The sequence below is a fragment of the Bipolaris zeicola genome, assembly GCF_000523435.1.
Source record: "Bipolaris zeicola 26-R-13 unplaced genomic scaffold scaffold_81, whole genome shotgun sequence".
NCBI lineage: Eukaryota > Fungi > Ascomycota > Dothideomycetes > Pleosporales > Pleosporaceae > Bipolaris > Bipolaris zeicola.
This window is the reverse complement of record NW_006912130.1, coordinates 13,256-33,410: the sequence shown is the minus strand read 5'-3', so window position 1 is coordinate 33,410 and position 20,155 is coordinate 13,256. Positions and strand designations below refer to the sequence as shown.

General features: G+C 51.7%; 11 protein-coding genes across 11 annotated transcripts; 5 read left to right on the top strand and 6 right to left on the bottom strand.

Annotated features, from left to right (window-relative positions):
* Window positions 1-96: 96 nt before the first annotated feature.
* COCCADRAFT_97106 (uncharacterized protein) lies at window positions 97-1,318 on the top strand (the record flags this gene model as incomplete). The annotated part of the gene is made up of 2 exons (XM_007714447.1): window positions 97-880; window positions 933-1,318. The coding sequence occupies 2 exons, from the start codon at window positions 97-99 to the stop codon at window positions 1,316-1,318; spliced, it is 1,170 nt and encodes a 389-aa protein (XP_007712637.1).
* Window positions 1,319-2,067: 749 nt separating this feature from the next.
* COCCADRAFT_37078 (uncharacterized protein) lies at window positions 2,068-3,810 on the top strand (the record flags this gene model as incomplete). Its single annotated transcript, XM_007714446.1, has 1 exon — window positions 2,068-3,810. The coding sequence occupies one exon, from the start codon at window positions 2,068-2,070 to the stop codon at window positions 3,808-3,810; it is 1,743 nt and encodes a 580-aa protein (XP_007712636.1).
* Window positions 3,811-3,883: 73 nt separating this feature from the next.
* On the bottom strand, window positions 3,884-4,195 carry COCCADRAFT_97075 (uncharacterized protein; the record flags this gene model as incomplete). Its single annotated transcript, XM_007714445.1, has 1 exon — window positions 3,884-4,195. The coding sequence occupies one exon, from the start codon at window positions 4,193-4,195 to the stop codon at window positions 3,884-3,886; it is 312 nt and encodes a 103-aa protein (XP_007712635.1).
* A 282-nt stretch (window positions 4,196-4,477) lies between these two features.
* Window positions 4,478-5,519, bottom strand: COCCADRAFT_97042 (uncharacterized protein; the record flags this gene model as incomplete). Its single annotated transcript, XM_007714444.1, has 3 exons — window positions 4,478-4,953; window positions 5,041-5,290; window positions 5,358-5,519. 3 exons carry the CDS (start codon window positions 5,517-5,519, stop codon window positions 4,478-4,480), a joined length of 888 nt encoding a protein of 295 aa, XP_007712634.1.
* Window positions 5,520-5,993: 474 nt separating this feature from the next.
* On the bottom strand, window positions 5,994-9,788 carry COCCADRAFT_97074 (uncharacterized protein; the record flags this gene model as incomplete). The annotated part of the gene is made up of 3 exons (XM_007714443.1): window positions 5,994-6,673; window positions 6,722-9,586; window positions 9,698-9,788. 3 exons carry the CDS (start codon window positions 9,786-9,788, stop codon window positions 5,994-5,996), a joined length of 3,636 nt encoding a protein of 1,211 aa, XP_007712633.1.
* Window positions 9,789-10,761: 973 nt separating this feature from the next.
* COCCADRAFT_5332 (uncharacterized protein) lies at window positions 10,762-11,920 on the bottom strand (the record flags this gene model as incomplete). Its single annotated transcript, XM_007714422.1, has 4 exons — window positions 10,762-11,431; window positions 11,485-11,638; window positions 11,690-11,762; window positions 11,912-11,920. The coding sequence occupies 4 exons, from the start codon at window positions 11,918-11,920 to the stop codon at window positions 10,762-10,764; spliced, it is 906 nt and encodes a 301-aa protein (XP_007712612.1).
* A 621-nt stretch (window positions 11,921-12,541) lies between these two features.
* COCCADRAFT_26538 (uncharacterized protein) lies at window positions 12,542-13,934 on the top strand (the record flags this gene model as incomplete). The annotated part of the gene is made up of 5 exons (XM_007714428.1): window positions 12,542-12,560; window positions 12,614-12,660; window positions 12,718-12,864; window positions 12,926-13,717; window positions 13,767-13,934. The coding sequence occupies 5 exons, from the start codon at window positions 12,542-12,544 to the stop codon at window positions 13,932-13,934; spliced, it is 1,173 nt and encodes a 390-aa protein (XP_007712618.1).
* A 612-nt stretch (window positions 13,935-14,546) lies between these two features.
* Window positions 14,547-15,206, bottom strand: COCCADRAFT_37073 (uncharacterized protein; the record flags this gene model as incomplete). The annotated part of the gene is made up of 3 exons (XM_007714442.1): window positions 14,547-14,639; window positions 14,811-14,897; window positions 14,928-15,206. 3 exons carry the CDS (start codon window positions 15,204-15,206, stop codon window positions 14,547-14,549), a joined length of 459 nt encoding a protein of 152 aa, XP_007712632.1.
* A 697-nt stretch (window positions 15,207-15,903) lies between these two features.
* Window positions 15,904-16,476, top strand: COCCADRAFT_97062 (uncharacterized protein; the record flags this gene model as incomplete). The annotated part of the gene is made up of 1 exon (XM_007714441.1): window positions 15,904-16,476. The coding sequence occupies one exon, from the start codon at window positions 15,904-15,906 to the stop codon at window positions 16,474-16,476; it is 573 nt and encodes a 190-aa protein (XP_007712631.1).
* Window positions 16,477-18,684: 2,208 nt separating this feature from the next.
* On the bottom strand, window positions 18,685-19,227 carry COCCADRAFT_97071 (uncharacterized protein; the record flags this gene model as incomplete). Its single annotated transcript, XM_007714440.1, has 1 exon — window positions 18,685-19,227. One exon carries the CDS (start codon window positions 19,225-19,227, stop codon window positions 18,685-18,687), a length of 543 nt encoding a protein of 180 aa, XP_007712630.1.
* Window positions 19,228-19,892: 665 nt separating this feature from the next.
* On the top strand, window positions 19,893-20,153 carry COCCADRAFT_97058 (uncharacterized protein; the record flags this gene model as incomplete). The annotated part of the gene is made up of 1 exon (XM_007714439.1): window positions 19,893-20,153. A coding segment is annotated over one exon (261 nt), but the record flags the coding sequence as incomplete, so codon positions are not given.
* Window positions 20,154-20,155: the final 2 nt, after the last annotated feature.

The following is a 20,155-nucleotide window of genomic DNA, read 5'->3' as shown; positions in this document are numbered from 1 at the left end:
CTATTCTCGTCCGCCTCAGTACTTGTCTCAAGGCATTTCCTCGAGAAGCCAAACGCGACAGCTCTCAAACGACAACACCCACCAGTGCCAAGCATCATGAATGTTCCTATGGAGCATGTCCAAGTCCCACCGAACTTTGACCCCTGGCGTCAGAGTTTGAACATCACAGTCTCCAATGGCCAAGGCGGATGGGTTGTTGTGACGAGAAACATGCAGGACCTTGACCAATATCGTTACTTTGGATTTCGCCTTGCAATCAGCTACGGAGCCGGATTCGGAGCATGTTTACTCCTTTTCCTGGTTCTCCTCATCACGACCAAGGCTGATCGACGAAAGTCCTCCATCTTCCTGCTCAATGCGGCTTGTGTCTTCACCAATTGCATCCGTTGTCTGCTGTTCAGCACCTGGCTCACTGGTGAATTCTACAATCCCTATTCCGTTCTCAGCCAGGACTGGAGACGCATTACTAACGGAGACTTTGCCAACCATATTGCCATCAATGTCTTGGGTATCTTGGTCAACGCTCTGGTCTTCGCCTCGCTCAGTCTTCAAATTTGGACCGTCTGCGTCACCACACCACCTCTACAGCGAAACATCATCATGACTGTTACTATCATCATGGCTGGCGTCTCGTTTGGGTACAGAGCCGCTGCTGTGTACTACAACACCAAGTTGACATTGTCCTATCAACCCACAGACTCTATCGAGTACCTAGTATCGATTTCTTACATGCTTCAGACCGTTGCGATCTGGCTCTTCAGTTGCGTGTTTACCTGGAAGCTCGGCTATGCGATTATGCAGAGGCGTCGTCTCAACATGCCTCAATTTGGACCGATCCAGGTCGTCTTCATCATGGGCTGCCAGACCATGCTGGTTCCAGGTACGTTTATGATATATGTTTTAGCATCGGGAATCAACTGACATATTTGCAGCAATCTTTTCTTCGCTCCAGTTTGCAGCATTCCTTCCTGAGATTGTTACTCATGTCCTCACGGTCGTCTGCATCTTCCTTCCGCTATCGGCAATCTGGGCGGGAGTTGTGAACGACCAGGAACTTGCTTCCAGAGGGCCTGATGCTCATCAACGTCTTATCAGGAACGATTACTTCAATTCTGGATCTAGCGCTACCATGGTCGGGGGCTCTACTGTGTGCGACAAGAGTCGTCAGATGAGCGTGTGGTCTGATACGAAGAGCAAGGACATTGAGAGCATTCTGCTCAGTCCTGGTGTACCTGCTCATAAGAGCATGAATAGCAACGAAATCAGGGTCGACCGCGACTTCAACGTCTCGCGCCACGATGCTGCTAATCGGGTCTAGCTGCTAATTCTGCAGCCTTTCTGAAGGCCAAGGTTTCCGTTTCACATTGAAACAGCGACTTCGACATCAGATATTTCTAGCAGCAATATCGGGAGTCCATCATGGACGAGCTTTCACGTAATGTAAGAGTTCAATCCAAGTAGGTTGGGGCTTTTCAGGAAGCGAGCGAGTAATCTTTGTAATCACTCAAGACAGGGGTGATGATGGTTGGATATATCTACAGACATCGGGTTTCATGTATGCATTCCATATCCATACTGTCGGCATTTGATCCTGTCTTTTCTTTTCTTTACTTCTCTCTTAGGCATTTAGCCCACATCAGTAGGCAATGCCTCCTTCTTGATACTCACTATATACTTCATGATCCTATTGACACTTGAACTGCATCAATGGTGGTAAAATATTACTTGGTACATCGGATGCAAAACTAGATTTACTATGCTGGGGTTTAGAGTTGAGAATACGAATTCTCGATTCCAATCTTTTCTCAAAAATAGCCCTCATATCGTAACCAGGCGATTGAGTTGAGTATGTCCTGGAACTATTCCTACATGTTGTATCTGGTATAAATTTTCTCAGAGTGATTGAGAGGGATATATGGGGACCCCAACTTAGGGCGACGATGATGACTGGAGCGGCAGATGCGGTTTCTCGGGCGGTTTGCACAAATCGTTTTCGAAACAGACTGACCCCACCACTGCACCCCAGTCCAATGACTTTCGACAACGGCACATTGCAGAGCACCTGTCATGCGTCTCATCGACACAAGAACACTCGAACTCGGATGGTTTAATGACAATGAAATCCCTGCCTACGCCATTCTCTCCCATACGTGGGGTTCAGATGAAGTCAGCCACCAAGAATATGTCTGGATCAATAGAGCTCGGAAACTCTCCGCATCATCGTTGCCAGCCTCTCTATCACAGAACGAGCAACATGCGCAAACATCTCTCATGTTGGCCCTGGAGATGATGATCCGAGGAAACTCTGGGGCGCTCTCAGGAACCATGTCGGAAAGCGATCTCATGAAGCGTGTTGGCTACAGCAAAATCATCAATGCAGCCGAGCAAGCGCGGGGCCAGGGCTGCAACTATCTCTGGGTAGACACATGCTGTATAGACAAGACATCAAGCGCCGAGCTGCAAGAGGCCATTAATTCAATGTATCGTTGGTACAGGGACGCAGAAGTGTGCATCGTGTATCTTAGCGACATTGCCAAAAACCACGGCGACTTCAGGACCGCCTCAGAGATTGCGAGATGCGCTTTTGCGAATAGCAGATGGACGCAACGTGGATGGACTCTTCAAGAGCTTATAGCGCCTGTTGTATGCCGCTTCTACCTCCAGGATTGGACATTGATGGGCGAGAAGGTCGAGTTCTTGAAAGAGTTGTCGGATGTGACAAACATCCCGGTCCATATTCTTGAGGATTCCAGATCACTTAGTGAAGTTTCAGTAGCAGAAAGAATGTCCTGGGCTGCGCATCGTCAAAGCACGCGCATTGAGGATGTGGCATACAGCTTACTCGGTATCTTCGATATCCACATGCCGCTTTTGTATGGGGAAGGCGAAAAGGCCTTTATTCGGCTGCAGGAAGAGGTACTCAAAACGACCGATGACTACTCACTGTTCTCATGGCGTGCAAATGAGTCACGGCAGTCTACATATCGGGGCCTACTTGCACGAAGTCCGGCTGAGTTCCAGCACTGTCACTCCATCGAGCGCGAGAGCGTCATGTCCACCTTTCCCATCGCCTCGACGCCTATAGGTCTCTGTGTCCAGCTCGAGTTCCTACCGGATGCAAAAGACAAGAGCCGTGTGCTGGCTATGATCCGATCAAGCAATTCCATGAGCCAGCGCTTAGCCATCGCACTGAAATATCTAGATGGCGGCATGCAATACGCACGTGTCGACGCTGGAACCCTCACTGCAATTGATGACTGGCCAACAGGTCAACTAAAGACCATCTATGTCCGACAGAAACTCTCCATCCCCCCAAGTTTTACAACCACAGACTTCAAATGCTTCCACATCCAACGCCGGATATCAAACCAAATCACACCCGCCGTCCGCATAATCAGCGTTACACCCCGCCCTGCATGGGACGAAGCCTCACACGAGCTTCGCATCCCCGAAAACGTCACCGAGTTCTGGGGTGCCCTCCTCCTGCGCGTACAGTCAGCCACATATGCGCATTCCCTCAATTACCCAGTCGCCTTTGGCTTCAACCGCGCAACCAGCCACTACTGGTGCAAAGCCGTTTCCGTACCCCAACAATCACAGACGAGCTATGCAATCGGAACCTGGCCTCAAGCCGTCAAAACGCGAATCCCAGACTACGTATACGACCCGTTACGCGGAAACGACGTGCGAAGCGATATGTTCCTCGTCGGCGATAGCGATTTAGCTATCAGTATAAGTATTAGCGCTGGGTTATGTAGCGATGATATAGCACTGAAGGTTTATATCGATGGGCTGGTGCAATGGCAATGAAAACCTCTTACTTATCAATATCTCCCCCTCCCTCCTCCCTTCCTCCTCTCCTTCAAATGAGACGGGGTCTCGTTCAGAACATGCTATTAGCCCTCCAATTCCCAATTCTATCGGCATATCTCTTTTCCACCTCGTCCACCCATACCATCTTGTAGTCCAGAGTCGCGTCCTGGATCTTGATCCACAGTTTCTCTAGTTCTATTTGGTATCGTTCGAGATCGGCGGTCCATCGGTTTTCTCGCTTCCAGGTGGTGTAGCTGAGTGGGAGCCTTTCTCGGAGATTGGCGCGGTCGGTGGCGATTTTTATGCTGAGGGCTGTGATGCGTTTTTCGAGGAATTTGAGGATTGCGGCGGCGGCAGCTTCGTAAGGGGTTATGGAAGACATTGTAGATGGATTATGGATAGAAGTGTAAAGAATGGACTGAAAGGATGATAACAACGTTGTTGTTTTGTTGTTTTGTTTCCGGATGCGATGTTCGATAAGAGAAGTCGCTGAAGAGAAGAGAGAAAGTGCAGATATTACACATGTGATTGAAATTCAGATGAAAGGTACGTCCCGCATTCACAAACGCAGACTACATCCGTCATTACCAGTAACAAATACCCATTCAAACAAATACAAAATAACTCAAAAAACCTCCCAGAAAAACATACATAAGCCAAACACCTACTCCTTCCCCCCTCCCTCCTGCTGCAACGCCCACAATGCCCTCGGCCTACCCCCACAATCACAACTCGCAAACTTCCACCACGCCCAATTCACACTACCGGCCCCATTCACCAACCCCCACCTAACCAACCTCGGCATGGGCGGCCAATCCGCCCACTTACCCCCCTCATACTCTGCATCTAGGTTCATCAAGAAAAAAGGAACAACATCCAGCGTCCCCGCCTTCATCACCGTCTTCTTGCCCCAAGTCTTGAATACAGCGGCTGCGGCGTCTGCTTCGGGGGTGTTGGGCGCGGGGGCAGACGGGTGCGAGGAGAAAGAAGCGATGGTGCTGATTTCGCTGTGGAAATGGTGGGAGAAGGCTGGTTGGAAGGAGGACATGAGGAATTGGAGGTGTGTGCCGTTTAGAGCGGTGGGGGAGGGTAGGGTGGAGAGGTAGGAGGAGTATGCGGATAGGCCTTCTAAGAAGGATTCTGTATTTTTACTCTTCTTGTTAGACACGCTGTTCTTTTCATGCGGGAAAGAGAGACAGTAGGTAAGGGGGAGGAGAGATTTCTTACCGTGCTCTTTGTGCGTTTCTCCCCATATGTTCTTGTCGTTTAAGACTTGTTCGACAGCGGGGAATAACTCGGTTTCCTCGTCGTTGTGGTGCGATTTTACGAAGCGGAACCATGTCAGTGCGTAGCCTACGAATGCAGCTTTGTCGGTGTCTTTGACGAGGGGTGCTTGGAGGTAGATGGAGTTGTAGCCGCGGAGGATGGCGTTGTGGATGTGTGCCATGTGTGTGGCGCCGACGGTGAAAATGTCGGTCTAAGAGATGAAGAAATCAGTATAATTTTCCAGTAAGTGGGATGTTTTTTTATTGAAAACAAAATACTTTTCCTGTCGCATGCTGTGGTGTAGTGATGAGTTCACATGGAGTATCGGCCCATGGGCTGCTGACGGATGTCATGTTTGTTTCAGGAGAAGGTAGAAAAGATTGAATTGATATGGCAAGAACTAAGAGTAAGTAGAAGGAGGCGGTAGTGACGCTGGGCATCGTGAAGGCTTGGAAATGCTCACTCTTTAGAGATAAATGATTATATATGAACCTTTGTGATTGGAGCATGCACGAAGCAACATGCACGAAGCAGCATTAGTGTGCGTCGCGAAAGTGGTCCGTGGTGGCGTGAGTATGAGGCGATTTTGGGCACTCTCAAATCAGCTCTCAATGATTTCATATTAGGAGACGTCTCTAGCTGGATTCATCTCCTTCAGAGTTGTCACGAATTGCGATGCTAAAGAACCTTTACAAAGGTAGTATGAGTGCTCACGTAACATCAAAGTAACATTACTTCAACCACCTCATTACACGAGGTGCATTGGTTACGTGCTGAAAATGTAAAAAGAATACAAAACTACGCGAATCGAGACGCTCAGGGTCTCTTCTGGTATCTCAAGTCAACAGTGAATGTCCAACACTTACTTTACATTGCCCATTCCCCCAGAATCGTGGTATTAAACGGTTCCTAGTCTAGTCTTCAACAGCAAAATCATCACCATCTCCGTCGCTCTTGACGTGCTTCTCCCCTGGAGCAAACAGGTCTGGATTACGATTTTTCAAGGCAGCAATTTGACTTTCCTTGAAGATCTTGAAATGGGTTGGGTCCTCTCTCTCCAAGTTCTTCAGCTCCTCGGCGTTCTTCACTACGCTGTCAAAAGCCTCTTCCCATCCTTTACCCTCAATCATATGCCTGAGCTCATCATCGCCACTGTGGTTCATGAAGTATTCGCGCAACGATTCAATGTGCTCAGGGAATCCTTCATCGTCTGCCGTGCTCGAAAGGAAGGAAGACTGGTTCTCAGAATCATCAGGCGTGCTTGGGCGGGAGTTGAGAAGACCAGTGCGCACGCGGTGGCCAAAGCGATGCAGACGACCTTCTTCAAGGGACATGTTACGGGATGCGAGAGAGACATCGGAGTTGTGGCGCGAGCGAAGTGTAGTAGGAGGTTCGTCCTCATCGGATTCAGGGGCCGTCATGTCTGTTAAGACGCTGTTTTCGAGGGCAGGAGCTGTAGAAGCAGTCGGTGAAGCGCTTGGTAAGGAGCTAGAAATAGAGGCAGCTTCTGAAGGCTGGAGACGGGTTTCTGGATATTCGTCTTCAAAGCGCTGGATCATACCCTGGAGGGTTTGATCCAAGAACAATAAACGGCCTTTGCGTGTTAGCTGTATTTCAAAAATGCTAAGGTGATATGACATACGGTAGTTAGCATCATTCCCGCTCTTCGCCTCTCGAATCAATGCAGGCTGGATTCTTGATCGTGTGGTACGCGCCGTATCAAGCAAGTCTTTAGACATTGCTCTTGCCTTGCTTGGCTCCTCCAGTACTGGAACTAAGCCTCTACTCCTTGGAGTCGAAGTGCCGCTTGGAACTGACACTCTACTGAGATCCGACTCCTTGTTAGATAAGCAATAGCTCATGGCTTTAGCAATACCCGTGCTGCCGATAATGTAGTCATCATCGGCTGACGATGCATTGTCGTTCTCTTTATCATCTTCATTGTCTGGGCCCACAAGACGCATCAAGATGCGCGGTACTTCGACTTGTTTTGGTGCAGCACGAAGTTCAGGCACTTCGTTGATGGATTCGATATTACGCAAACAGTATGCCACAACTTGTTTTGCGAGTGCCTTGACGACTTCGCTCTGTTCGGGAGCTGGTATGTCGACGTCGACACATATAAGTGATTTTGACAATTTGGCCGCAAGTGTGAGAGATGCGTACAGCGCAGCAGCATCTTCTTGGGTTTCCTCGTCTGTAGAAGTTGCCACGCGTGTGATTTCGGGGTTTTCAAGAAGATTGATGTGCGCAATTTGCGGACAGTCGGGAAGAATTTCAGCGATGGCTATCGCATCTTCAAGCTTCATGTCCACGTTTACAAGATGTATCCGTTTCAGTTCTTTGAACTGGGGCATGTATTTCCTTAGCAGACATAGCGAAGTCTGGCCCATGAAGAGGCCCCTGTTATGCGAAAGATCCAAGAATTTGAAGGACGGCAAAGATACAAGGACTGGAAATAGTGCCTTGAGCGATTCAGGAGTAAGACCGGTGTCTTGCAAGCATAAAGCCCACAGTGGACTGTTTTCGCAGTGTCTTATGCTTTCACCAAGCTGGCCTACCCAAGATCTGAGATCATTGCCTCCGATATCGAGACCTTGACAGACCCCGGAACGCAAGTACCGTAACACATGTTCAAGCCCTTCGCTATCTATGTCGTTTGTTGCAAGACTGAGACGCTGGATACCACTAATGACACAGCCATCGATGATTTTGCGGATGCTTGCAGAATTCAGGTTACACTCGGCCATGACTAATTCTTGTAGCTCGGAACCACCCAAGCGCTCGGAAATGGCTTTCGAGAAGATATCCGCAATATCCACTGACTTGGTGTCTTTGGTAGGTGACAGAACTGGTGCGCTTTCTGAAGATGGGGAGGCCACCTGCGGTTGAGAGTTTGGAAATGGAATCATCGAGACGTCGACTGCCATGATGGATTTGCACATGTATAGGAAGAGTGCAATGTGTTTCCAGCCCTCAGATGTGATTTTGGGGTTGTTCTTCAGAATCAGCTTTTTCACTGCCGAAGAACCTGGTTGGCAAAGCCCATCCTGCGCATCTTCGCTGGACTGACTACGACGTTTTGGTGGTTCTGGAACCCTGGCAGCGAGTAGACCGGCGAGAACAAGGCGTATCTTTTCATCAGTCAGATCTGCGTCCTCCAAGAACAATTTCTTTACAGGCACGATAGCCAGCCAATCGGATAGAGTGAGAAAATCTGCTAGTTGTAACCGCGATCCAGTCAAATCCAGACAGGTGACGACACCGGGCTGAACAACAGTGCATGCGCTCGGGGCTGCCAATTGGTCACTGATACGCTTGAGGATAGGAGATTCGCGCAGTTGACAGCATCGTCTGTAGATGCGCAGTGGATCAATCGTTGGCCGATCCTGGGCGCGAGGAGGTGCCGTTGTCCTTGACGCAGCAGATACACCTTCAGCGCTACCGCTATCGTCATCTCTGGTCAACTCTAGAGGTACTGTGCCGTTCTCCTCGGCTTTTCTGCGCTTCTTCTCTTTCCTTTCCTTCCGTTCAGCTTCCGATCGCTTCTTCTTTTCTTTTTTCTTGCTCGTCTCCTGCTTGTCCTCTATGACTGTGCCTTCAGGGTTGGGCTCGTATTCGTTTCCAACTGCCTCTTGCGCGACAGCGACAACACCTGCTTTGTCCTTTTGCTCAACCACAGTATCCGGGTTCTTGAGTGCCTCGCCTTCACCGCGCTCCTTCATCTTCTTTTCTTTTTGCTTTGGCTGCTTCTCATCTGTAGCCACTTCGTCCTTGTACTTGGGCCCTCCAGCAATCTCAACGTCGACACAGAATGCAACCTTGCGCAGTTTGTGCTGGTCAAGCTCGGGCACTAAACATCGTTCTCGGTTTGGGTCAATGTTCATGACTTTGCGCGGGCACACGCCTCCGTTGGGATAGACCTTGCCAACAGCACTGACTTGCGACCCCGAAGACAGGCGCCGAAGGACATTGCCAACGAATGAAGTCTTGGGCTGTTGTGGAACATAGGGGTCAGGGGCGCCATTGTGTCCTGTCGAAGCTGCTTGTATGCCGTTCAGGGCACCGTTGGCCGAGGGAGAGGCGTTGTTGGGGGATACATGCGATCCCTGGGCTTGGGCGTGGGTAGTTTGCGCCGGCGAGTTCTGCGAGGAGAATTTGGAACTGATGGTGTTCATCCATGAGTTGCGCCGCGACGTGAGTCTCGAGTCTGGTGGTGTGGTTCCGTTGACATTCTTTTCAGAACTGCCTCGGCTGAGTAGTGTCGGTCGCTTCGGCGGTACCTTGATGGGAGGAGTCGCGGTCATAGGAGATGTGGGTGCAGGTGCAGGTGCGACAGGAGACGGTCGTGGGGGAGATGCGGGTCTGTTGGTCGCCGGTGTCGGCTTCTGGATTTGCTGCTCGTCATGGCGGGGCCGAGCAGGTATTCCGCCATGGGATGAGGTTTTGGGCGGCGCATCTCTACTCAGGCCTGGCGATGACGGGGCCTGTTGGCGATGGTGATGATCTGTGGTAAAGAGTGCAACGTTAGCAGTGCTCTCTCACACGAGACAGAGAGAGTAATCCAGGGTCGCGCCGCAAAGCCGAGCGGTCTCCACCCAGGGTAAGCGGGCCTTACCTCTAGTCGAGTGATGCAGCCACGATACATCTACACCATGTATGTCCTCCATGGCGGACGCAGCATCGGTCGATGTCTGGATGGTTGTCATTGTGTACCCGTATTATCCAGGGGCGACATGCGTCAGGGTTGCGAATACCCTCGGTGAGGGAGTCGGGAGTCTGCGGGGTCTGGCTGAGCTGAGTTCGGAGTAATCAACCCACGCCACGCGCTGATTGGAAATGCTGAGGAAATGCTCCCGGATGCTGTTCTGCCAGGAGCCGAATACAATATCAGTCGACCCGTGGTGCTCACGTCAGAACTTGGGCTCAAATTCAAAAAGCTGCCCTGTGCGATCTTCGGCCGATGGCGAGCAGCGAGGTGATGGCGAACGTGCGCGACGGTGCTTAGCACGTATGTATATTGGGGCCGGGGCGATGACGAAAGACGCTCTCGGCTGCTTGCTTCGGCTCCTCCTCAGCTCTCTCTCCGCCAACACCGTAATAAATATACAACCTACTAGTACGTATGTACTACTGCTTGCTACGTATGTGATTACTACTGCATACATACACTACTACATGTTGGCGTCTTTCCCGTCGTGACCAGTCGCGAACATGATGCAATCCTTGCCGGGCCCTCCCATCATCCGTACCCGGGGTCATGTGCCCCCTCGTGGACCCAGACACCTGACCCTCGCGAACCAATACTTACACACGCATACACAGCCAAGACTATCTAGAACCAAACCGCCAGAGGCAAACTCAAAGGCAAAATTGTCTACTTACACAACAGCCTGCTGCCATCAACGCGCAAATCAGATGGGCCATGTCATTGCATTTCACCATGTTTCACCATGTTTCACCTATGCAGAGCGAGTGGGCACACTTGTATGAAAAGGGGGTATCTTGTTTGCGACAGCCAACTGCGTGGCCCGTCGTCTTATCTTCTCATTGAGGGTCGTGAAAGGCTAAGTACAGAACATGTATCCTGTCATGACAGGCATGCTTCCCATGTCATCCCCAGACGCCAGAGCCGTACTTTTTTCATGATAGAACAGAGTGTGAAGAAGAAAGGGCTACCACTTAAGCAGAAGTAAGCTCGGCGATCTTCGCCTTGACGCGCTCCTCCTTCTCGGCCTTGGTGAGCTTCTTGGTCCTGTACTTCTTGGACTCCGCAGCCCACTCCTCCTTGGTCTTCTTGGGGCCAGCACCCTCCTCCTTCTTCCAGGGGTCCTCGCGGATCTGCTTGTGGGCATCCTGGTAGAGCTCCTCAAGGCCATCAGCCTCGATGTCGTCCTCAATGTAGCCGCTGAACTGGGACTTGTAGCGCTCCTCGTCGTCGTCGGCGAGGGTCTCCATGTACTCAGCAACGTGACCACCGAAGATGTACTTGCGGAGGGTCTCGGCGTCGAGCTCCTTGGCTTCGATGTCGTATCCAGGGAAACGGTTCTCGGAGTGGGGAACGAAGACACCACCGTCAGAGCAACCCTTCATGGCACCGAAGACACGGGCACCGGTGGAGGTGCGGGTGAGACCGACATCAAGGAAGACCTTGAATGGGCGGCGCTCCTCACCGTCAACCTCGGCGGCCTCGGTGAGGGTGAACTCACCATCAGCCTCCTCAACACCGACGAAGTTCTCGTCGATCTTGAGCTTCTTGAGAACACGGCGGGCAAGGAGGAGACCGGTGGCGTAGGCAGCGGCCCAGTTGGTAAGACCGTGGGTGATGCCGTAGGCCTTCAGCTCGTGAGCGCTGTGCGTTTGTTAACCGCAATTCATGTTGAGTCCAAGTCGCGTGCAACGTACTAAGCAGCCATGAAGACCTTGTCTCCGCCAATCTCGGAGTGGACGATTTGGCAGATGATGTCCTTGTTGGTGAAGCGAACGACGAGGCGGTACTTGGGCGCATTGTACTTGTTCTTGGCCTGGGTGATCAACCTCTTACGGGCATAGTAGTCGGCTGCCAACTGTTAGATGTGGTCGCAAACAAGGCAATTCGTCTAGTACGTACTCTTTCCCTGTCGGCGGCGCTTGTACTTGACTTGGTACCGCGAGAAGTAGGCGTCGTTCTTCTGGAGCTTGGACTTTTCCCAGAGTCAGCGATTTGCGCTTCAAACCCGCATTCGAAGCATCTCGCAAAGACTCCACTCGACAAACCGTCGAAGCGGGGTTGCCGTGACGGCGGTGATAGGGAGGGAGTTCTCGTTGCGAGAGCAACTTAAGGTGTACTTACGAAAGGCATCTTGACCGGCTGCTGTTAGTAGATTCGGCTGAGGAGAGAAAGTTCGAGGGTGGTGGTGCAAGGCGTCTGAATATTGGAGTGGGCGCTCGGACCATGTCGCTTAGTAGCGATGTGCAAGTCGCAACTTTCAAGGTGGGTGACCACGCAAGCAAGCAAGCTCGCTCCCGATGGGTGACCACGAGTATCGGGGACGAGACCTGAAAAATGCATGTACAACTGATATGAAGCATTTGGGGAGATGATAAATCATGAACATGGCTCTTTTTTGGCATTGATTGCATACATGAGATGATCCTTGGGCAGCACGCAAGCAGTCTCTCTTGGGTGCCCAACTGGAAGAAATCCGTGCTGGGACCAAATAATATAACACATTACATTCGTCTAACAATTCTCAGCCTGAAATTAGAACGCAGATTTTGGTATAATCAAAAGTAGCCGGTGCATTTCAAGTTGTAGCTCGACCATCTGCTTTGCCCGTTTGAATGCTCACGGACCCCCGGCCAGCCATCAGCGCCCCGCCGCCAACGTCGTCAACCTCAAGGCACGTAGGCACCCGAGCTACAGCCAGCTCTCAACATCCACCCTCCCTCACCCCAGCAACTCTCCAGAGCCTTTTACAAGATGGCTGAAGCTCCTATTGGTAAGCAATGCACCTTTGGTAATTCTAGAGGCTCTGCTTACCCTACCAATTAGTTCTCGATGGCGGGACTGGTTTCCTGAAGGCGGGTTATGCCGGACAGGTGAGTGTCGATTGGAGCACAACACGAAACCTGCAAAGCTGACCATGGCTACTACAGAACTTCCCGGATCACCAGTACCCTTCGATAGTCGGCCGGCCCATTCTGCGAACCGAGGAGCAAAACACGGGTGATATTCAGCTCAAGGACATCATGTGCGGTGACGAGGCTGCAGAGGCGCGCTCAATGCTTCAGATTACCTACCCCGTATGTGGTCATTGCAAGGGAATGGTTGTCCAGAATTACACACTGATCACTTGACATACAGATGGAGAACGGTATCGTGAAGCGCTGGGACGACATGCAACAACTGTGGGACTACACTTTCTACGAGAAGATGAAGATCGACCCAACTGGCCGCAAGATCCTACTCACTGAACCGCCCATGAACCCCCTCAAGAACCGCGAGACCATGTGCGAAGTCATGTTTGAGCGTTACAACTTTGGTGGTGTCTACGTGGCTATCCAGGCTGTGCTGGCTCTATACGCACAGGGTCTCTCATCTGGTGTAGTCGTCGATTCAGGAGATGGTGTTACACATATTGTTCCCGTCTACGAGAGCACCGTGCTCAACCACCTCACTCGACGTCTTGATGTCGCCGGACGTGATGTGACCCGCAATCTCATCGCGCTCCTTCTACGGAGGGGATACGCACTGAACCGAACCGCCGACTTCGAAACGGTGCGACAAATCAAAGAGAAGCTCTGCTACGTATCATACGACCTCGAGTTGGACCAGCGCCTCAGCGAAGACACAACAGTGCTGGTGGAGTCATACACTCTTCCGGACGGTCGAGTGATCCGAGTGGGCAGTGAGCGTTTCGAGGCCCCTGAATGTCTGTTCCAGCCTCACCTTGTGGATGTGGAACAGCCCGGTATCGCCGAGTTCCTGTTCAACACGATCCAGTCGGCCGATGTGGATGTGCGAAGCAGTCTGTACAAGGCCATTGTGCTGAGTGGTGGAAGCAGCATGTACCCGGGTCTGCCCAGTCGGTTGGAGAAGGAGCTGAAGCAGCTGTGGCTCACCAAGGTTCTAGGCGGAAACCCAGAGCGACTCAACGTGAGTAACAGATTGATTGTTGGGGTCACTGGCACTAACACTTGTGTAGAAATTCAAGGTGCGCATCGAGGACCCGCCTCGGCGAAGGCACATGGTCTTCTTGGGAGGTGCCGTGCTGGCAAACATCATGGCAGACAAGGAAAACATGTGGATAACAAAGGCGGAGTGGGAAGAACAGGGCGTGCGTGCTCTAGAGAAGCTTGGAGCGAGGGGATAGAGAAGAGGCAGTTGCACACGAGCAAATCCAACAAATTCACGGCACCATGACTGACACGCACGTTGGATGGGAAACCTTTGTTGCTTTTTTCTTTGTTGCATGCAGTGAGAGGGTCATGTGTCTTGTCAAGATTGGCGTGTCTTGTCCCGCACCCTGCAGCCGTCATTGTTGTTGTGTAGAGAGTTTGGAAACGTGGGGTAATTAGCTCTTCCAACGTCACTGGAGGCGTCATGCCACAGTAGTTTTGGCTAGTAGAGAGGCGGTGGACGGACTTTGTAGGGTGGTTCGGGTCGCCGGGTGCAGTGTGGGAAGTGAGCACAAGCAGGTAGCGGAACGTTAGCCGTTGCTGGATACAGTGGTACACGCACAGGTAAGCGGATTTTGAGCTAGACTGCTTGTCCCTGCATGGAATGTCGGTGTCTTGCACGTGTACAGGTACATGGTGGAGTGCATGCTGTAAAGTGTGAGTGAAGTTGATGACGGCATCTAGGGGCGGACCGAAAAGCCGCGATGTTTCTGTGGGTGGTGGTCTAACGGCACAAGAGGGGGAATTCTAGTTCATCGTCATAGCGAGTAACTAGGGAGAGTGCTAGAAGATCCATGGAGTTTTGTCTAGAACCAACTACCAGTCGAGGCGCATCTGGACGTTGGACATGGAGACGGATGGCTTGCCACTCGGTGAAGTACGGGGTGAAGTTCGGGGGGCTTGAGGGGAAAGACGCGTCTTGGATCTCGATCGATGGTTGCCGCGAATTGGGTCGAAGATGTGTGGCGTCGCTGGCACACGGCACTACACGACACTACACTGCACTACACTGCACTACACCTACAGCGCCTACACCGACGCGTATGCCTAGTAGGGTCACGATGGTGAACTGGCGCTGATATAGTGTTGTGTGGTGTGGTGTTATGTAGTGTGGTGTGGTGTGGTGTTGTGTTGTGTCTTGCGGGCGTTTTCTCCGTCTACTATGTACATAGTACATATGTATGTACACCACCCACACCACACATACACGCCGATATGCGCCACGACACGGCACGGCAGAGCGCAACAGAACAGAACAGAACAGAACAGCGCACATTCGAGCAGCCCCCGACGGGCAGGACTGCAACGGGCGCGCACACGCAGGGCCCCCCGCGCTGCAGGGCAAATTGGAATTCAGGTTTGGCCATGGCGTCTTCGCACAACGCGTTTAGCGCCGGGGCTGGCATTGGGGTTGGAGAGGGCAGCCGGTATTCTTGTTCTTGTTGCACTGCGTCATCAAAGCCCATGGTGCACAAGGCAAGGAACATTCACCACCACCGACGGAAAAAAACGCCCCGCCCTCCACCATCATGGCCATGCACATCGGCAAACCAGGGCCACCCATTCTGCATGACGAGATAGTCATGCCCACGTAGCCGTAGCCATAGCCGTAGCTATCCACGCACCGCCAACACGCCGGGCCCTGTTCCCTTCCCACTCGCTGAGATTGGGCGTCGCCAGCAGCCCCAGCAGCCCCAGCACCACCTCCCTTGGCGGGTGCGAGCCACCATTATTGAAACGGGCTCCACACGGCGGCCCTGTACCCTGCAACCCTCTCAGGCACGATTACCGCACGACGGCGCCTCCAAGCGGAAGATCACCGCCCTACTATGCCATTAACATCGGCTACCATCCCCGACGCCTGCTGGACCCTCCCACTACCAAATACATCCATATGCCTACATATATTGGTCACCGCCGCTGCCTGTGCCTCGTTTCCCCTCGGCACTGCGCTACTCTCCTCCACATCCACCACTACTATTTGGGAAGACCGTTGGTATATCAATCCAGCCAGCCCGTCTCCTTTGTTCAAAAAGGTCAGACGAGGTCCTCTCGCCACCCCATCATATGAGATCGCCGCCAGCGTCGCCCTCTCTTTCGCGAGTCATCTTCAAATCCGACACCACCTCTCACCACTCCCATCACCACCACCACCACCAGAATATGCAACGATCCTCTGACCGCACCATGCCTGCCATCAGTTCTCCTCTGTCCCCCAGGTCCCAACCTCTCGATATCCCTTCCCAGGCTCGACGCCGGCCAGCTCTGAACCCGCGTCAGTCTAGCAACCATGGTCCTGCTGCCCATTTAAGGCTTCCCTCGCTGCCTCGCTTCCATCCCGCCAACTATGCCTCTTCCCAAAGCTCCAGCCACTCCAGCCAAGCAAACACACCAATCGCTGGTCCCGACAGCCCGCACTCGCCCGCCTCTCCTCGATCATCCAACAGGCAATTTGAGGTCCAAAGACAAATGTACCTCTACCAGCAGCAGCTTCTCGCCAACACTAGCCGTCAGCACAAGGGCTTTGGACCCAGGCCAACCAGCCCTCGTCTTGAGCCTCTAGCTAGCCCTGGAGCCGTCACACCCCTAGAGCTCGAGGATGAGGTCGGCGGCTACCTCACAGCTGGTGTAAGCCGAGCCGAGGCCGACCAGCACGTTGAAAAGTTCATTCGTGAGGAGGCTCGTCGTCGAGGCGAGTACTCTCCCGGCAGGACCACCTCCGTCGGCGGCAGATGATTTTACCACTATCACCAACCCGCACCGTCTATACAAAAGTTGCCTAAGCATCAACACAAAACAAGTCATTACCCTACACGCCTTTCCTTTGGTTACACACCCGGAGTTTTTACTGTTCTCATACGGCCATGGCAAGGAGCATTCACGGCGTTCATCACCACACTCATCCACGAAAATAAGACAAAAATAACAAGGAATCACGTCAGATACAACAACACCATAGAAGGAATGTTGTGGAAACGGTCTCATTCTTTTAGAGCATGGACGCGCGCAGAAATTCTCCTTGTCTCATCACCTCCAAGTGCTGGAGCGTGGCATCGGTCGCTTTTCCTTTTGTCGAATACCCAAACCAGTGTTACTATTATTTTTTGCCCCAAAGCATGTACGGCATCTCGCCTGTCCTTAGCTTCACTCCGCAAGCGCTCCACTATCATCAGTGTCGAGCTGGACAGATGACGGGTCTTTTTTTTATCTCTTCTCTATACATACATAGCTTGTGAATTCAAAACTTACACGCTTCCAAAACAAGACTCTATTATTGAAATGCCGTTTTCAGATATGCTGCTGCCTCCATGTCCCAAACTAATCTATGTACAGTGAAACATACACATGTCTAGTCAGTCACACCCCCAACAAACATTATTCGCCACACATCACACTCCCCGCTCACAACCCAAATGTCCTTGAAACCTTGTCTCAACAACCCATGCACACCACCCACCACCCACCACCAGAAAACAGTCCCACTCACGTGAATCGCCTTGCCGCGCTACCCGTTTCCGGGCCCCATCTCTCCCCCCTGCGACTTCGCCTCTCCACACCTCAAGCGCATGTCTGTATCCACTAACTACGCCCATCATCACCTTCGCAGCAAGCATTCGCATCAGCACGCGCAGCAACGAGTAAGCAAAAGGTAAAGCCCCAAAGAGAACCAAGCCAAAAAGAATACCCACATGAAACTCTGAAATCAACCGCCGCACCCAACGCACGCACCGCAGCGCCATGCAAAAACTATCCCTACCCTTTTGAAATCCCGATCAGCAGGTTAAGGGTATCCACTTAAAAGGTTGTGTGCTACTATTCCTTTTTTTTTGCTTTGCTAGTAGGCTTGGCTTGGTCCTCCCTCCTCCTCTTTTCTTCCCCCATCTTCTAACCCACTTCCTGTTTCGTAGACACACATTTCACACGTGTAAAGTAGCTTGACTGGAAAACATGAAGAAGAAGAGGAGGGTTGGAGAGGGGGGGGTGGCTGCACACACACACATACGCCGAATTCCACAATTGTACAGGTGATAAGCTGGGCTCGTGCTGAAGAATCCTACGGGGAGATCCTTTGGGAGCCGAAGTAGAGAGAGGGGGGTGTGTGTGCCGCTGTCGCGGGTGGTTTTCTTTGCTTGGCCGAAATGAAAGCGTGTGTGTGTAAGTGAGTAATTTTAAGGTGGGTTGGTAAGTAAATCATGATTTTTCGCGTTTGGGCTTGGTGTTATGTATTCTTCGTATACAGATGTGGATTTTATTACCGCTTGTTCCTTGTTTTAAAGGATTATACTAGTTATAGTTTGATGATAGTTTTGTGGCACGTGTGTGTTTGTTCTATGTATCTCCGTACGTGTGTGGGTGGGTGTGTTTTTAGAAAACGTGAATGTTACCGGCTAGATACATGCGTAAGTTCCAACGTTGTGATGAGGGGGGGGGGGTGGGTAACGCGTTAAAGTTTCGATGTTTCCTTTCATAAACACAACCCTCCCTTCCCTTCCCTTCCCTTCCCCCCGTTCGTATAGAGCGCAACCGAGGAGAAAAAAGGGAAATGAAATGAATGACGTGCACGAGCAGGAGGACAAAAAAGAATGGGGATTAGAGCGGACCCTGAAGGAGTTTTTTCCCTTTGTTGCGCTTCACGATCGCGTACAGTAGGGGGATGCAGGTATGCACGGTGCGCACTCTAGTCTCGCGTATAGCGGTAATACGTGCAGTGCATGTGTTACTCTTCTCTGATTTGCTCAACTCGACTCACATCGTCTCTGTTTATCTTATTGGCAAAGTCTTGCTGGGTTTATTTAATGTGGATTGATTTTATTCTTTTTTTGCAAACAGACAAGTCACAGAGCGAGCTGGACAGCCACTAATCGTGCGCCGATTCCACTCCTAAAGCGGAATATCAAAGACCAAACTGGGGAAAAAGGGCCGTTGACCGAATTTCACGCAATTTCACTCTTTAACCCCCCAGTTCCATATCACGGCTGGGATATAGCCTGCTATGCAAGAGATATTCATGCCGTGTTCACTGCTTTTGGACAAGACAGGGAGAAGTCGTACGTGTGGGGGCTTCGAACGGTACGTGGTATGTACGTATTCGCCCGATATGAAAACAAACCACAAATGCCGCCGGATGGGATTCAAACCGCAAAAGATACGTGTGGCATGGATACGCTTGCTTGATTCGCCCGGTGAAAGGGGAGGGGTAGGCGGAATGCATAACGACATCGTTGTGCATGATGTCTTGTCCAAGAGCGCTAGGACGGTTCCGAGCATTCGCAAACATTGGCATAGAACGGCGCGGACATGTGTCCTCTGCATCCTCGTATGATCAAGGGACCAAACCATTGCTCCGATTTCCCCTTTTGAGTCACACAGATACAGTTGGTCTGTCTTTGCACAGGCGATGCACAGGCAGTCTCGAGAACCAATGATAAAGGACTGAACGGACGCGTTCCTTTTCTCGCGAGATATGGCAACCGCCCGTCCCTGCATCTCTTGATGGTGTGTACCTTGATAACAGCATAGCCCGATTGGTTAGCCGTGCTGTCGTTGTTGGTACCAGCGTTGCAATGGTGTGTTGTTCGCCCCCCTCCCTTCCGTCACGGAACAGGGGTGCCGAAGAATGCCATGAATGTGGGGAGGTTGGCTTGTGCGCCACAGTCGAAATGCAGGGTGAGATGAACTCCGGTGTCGTAGCGCTTGATAGGTAGGATAAGACCGTCTACCAAGACACTTGGATGGAGTTGAGGCAATTTCATCGTGGTGGATGAAGAGTGCGCTGCATCACATGTTCCATCAACGAGTCGCAACCCAGCATCCCAAGATGTCTGATGGTCAAGTCCGTGAGATGCCGAGCCGGATTTCAATGACTAAGTTGAAGATCAGGGTCATGGAGATCTTATCGCGGTTCCTTTTGGTGTGCTCATCACTCATTCGCCACATATGTTGAGGATTTAGTCGACGGGAGAATTGCCAACTATGCCCCTGTTGTGCGTACAGCGCGTACTGAGTCGTAAACGCTGCGGTATGGTGTTGCGATGGCTTCGTGTCTTGATACGGCAAGTTTGCTAGCTTCGCTCGAATGGATTGGAGCATAGTACTCCGGCATTGGCCTTGTTAGCACCCTGGGTAGGTGTCCATGCCGCTCAGTGACCGGCCGCCTGTCGCCGACTACTCGTCTCAACCTTCCGTTCCATCTCTTCCGCAGTTCGACGCCTAGTTTAGCATACGCTAGCGACTTGAGCCGCGTGCTGCATGTTGCTAAATTGCAACACCATGCATGGAGCCATTCATTTGCCGTCTCTGTCCTCTCACCGCTCATGCTTGAAAGATCCTACCGCTCAGCGTGCTCTATCGCAACGGCTCATGGCGCCACTGCAGCGCAATGCTGGCAATGCCTGCTGCCGGATTCCTTGTAATC